Here is a 1,397-nt window from a genome sequence, read left to right as displayed (position 1 = left end):
ACACACACACACGCACGCACGCACACACACACACACTCACACACACACACACACACACACACAAACAAACAAACAAACAATCCCACACCTGCGGCTGTGTTTTGGAGACCTTCCATATTATCTGTACAATCCAAGTGAGGACTTCCCCATTTCCTTTCTTCTGCAAATGCAGCAGAAACTGATGAAAGTAGTCAGTCATCGGTTCAGGGTTCGTCTGGTAAACATCATGGATAACACCTGTAAATAAAAGACGAAAACAAAGAAACAAAACGCACGATTATAAACGTATCAGTCGGTTCTTTAAAAGAACGGTATCCAGTTGCGTTTTAAAAATGACCGGGTTTTTTTTTTGTTGTAATTGGGTTGTTGTTGGGGTTTTTTGTGTGTGGTTTTGTTTCGGTTTTTTTTATTGGGGTGGGGGGGGGTTGGTTTGTTTTTCTTGTAATTGGGAGTGTACGGTTGGAACAAGAAATAAATCTCGAAGGCAAAACGTTTGGATCTTGTTCTGTCCCACCAGTACTCCAGACCCAGATGGAATTCGCCAACTATCTTTTTAAATGTCTCCTTTCCGTACCACTGTTGTCGCAGCCCGGTCCAGTAATTTAAGGGTTCTGACAGGAGAGGTTAGTTGTTCAATGTGATTACGTTTTTCTTTTTTACTGCAGGCCAGTTCGCCTAGCCTATTTTTTCCCCAGAAAGGAGGTATACTCTTTGAGGACGAAAGTTAAAGGATGCAGTAGGATACAGTAATCGCAACTAATTAAGAGCCAAGAATGAAACATTCTTTATTATCTATTTAATGGAACATAAGAAAAGTAGGGTTGGGGCGTTGAAGTGGTGGAGGGGAGGAGGGGACCAGTTTTGAAGAACGATTTACTGTGTTCTATGCCCCGTTTGTTTGTCGGCATGTACTTTTTTTTAAGAAAAAGGGAAGATCGCGCCCTAATCCTACAGACGCCATGAGGTTTCAGTGTTGAACTTTGCCAAGAACAAAACCGATTTCTGCAAAACGTTTGTTACTTCCCCTTTGGTTGTTTGTCGTTGTTTTCTTTCCTGTCAACTCACGTAAAAGGTCGACGTCTCCTTTGGTGAAATAGAGCTTGATGATATCTCCCAGGTACGGAGCAACCACTGGCAGCCCCGATGACACCTGGGCAAAGTCGTTGAGGAATTTACAGCTCAACATGTCGAGACGTTCGTCGCCAGACTCGAAGTAGCGGAGGAAGCCAGGGATGAGGTCGGCAGCAATATCCAGGCGGTTTATACTTTTTAGCTGAGTAAAAACAAGTCAGATATTGTTAAAAGAAGAGAGGGGGAGAGGGAGAGAAAGAAAGAAAAAAGAGAAAGTGAGAGATAGGGCGAGAGAGGGTCACATAGAGAGAGAGAGAGAGAGAGAG

At 43.4% G+C, this 1,397-nt stretch overlaps 1 protein-coding gene across 1 annotated transcript in view; it reads right to left on the bottom strand.

Annotated features, from left to right (window-relative positions):
• LOC101858605 overlaps nt 1–1,397 on the bottom strand; it is a gene marked incomplete in the record, with an annotated part of 31,100 nt that overhangs the window by 16,864 nt on the left and 12,839 nt on the right. The window contains 2 exon segments of the mRNA XM_013091389.2: nt 89–237; nt 1,066–1,273. Coding sequence (XP_012946843.1) covers nt 89–237; nt 1,066–1,273 — 357 coding nt within the window.

This window comes from Aplysia californica, unplaced genomic scaffold, assembly GCF_000002075.1.
Source record: "Aplysia californica isolate F4 #8 unplaced genomic scaffold, AplCal3.0 scaffold00035, whole genome shotgun sequence".
In the NCBI taxonomy this organism is placed as follows: domain Eukaryota; kingdom Metazoa; phylum Mollusca; class Gastropoda; order Aplysiida; family Aplysiidae; genus Aplysia; species Aplysia californica.
This window is presented reverse-complemented; position numbering and strand designations above follow the sequence as displayed.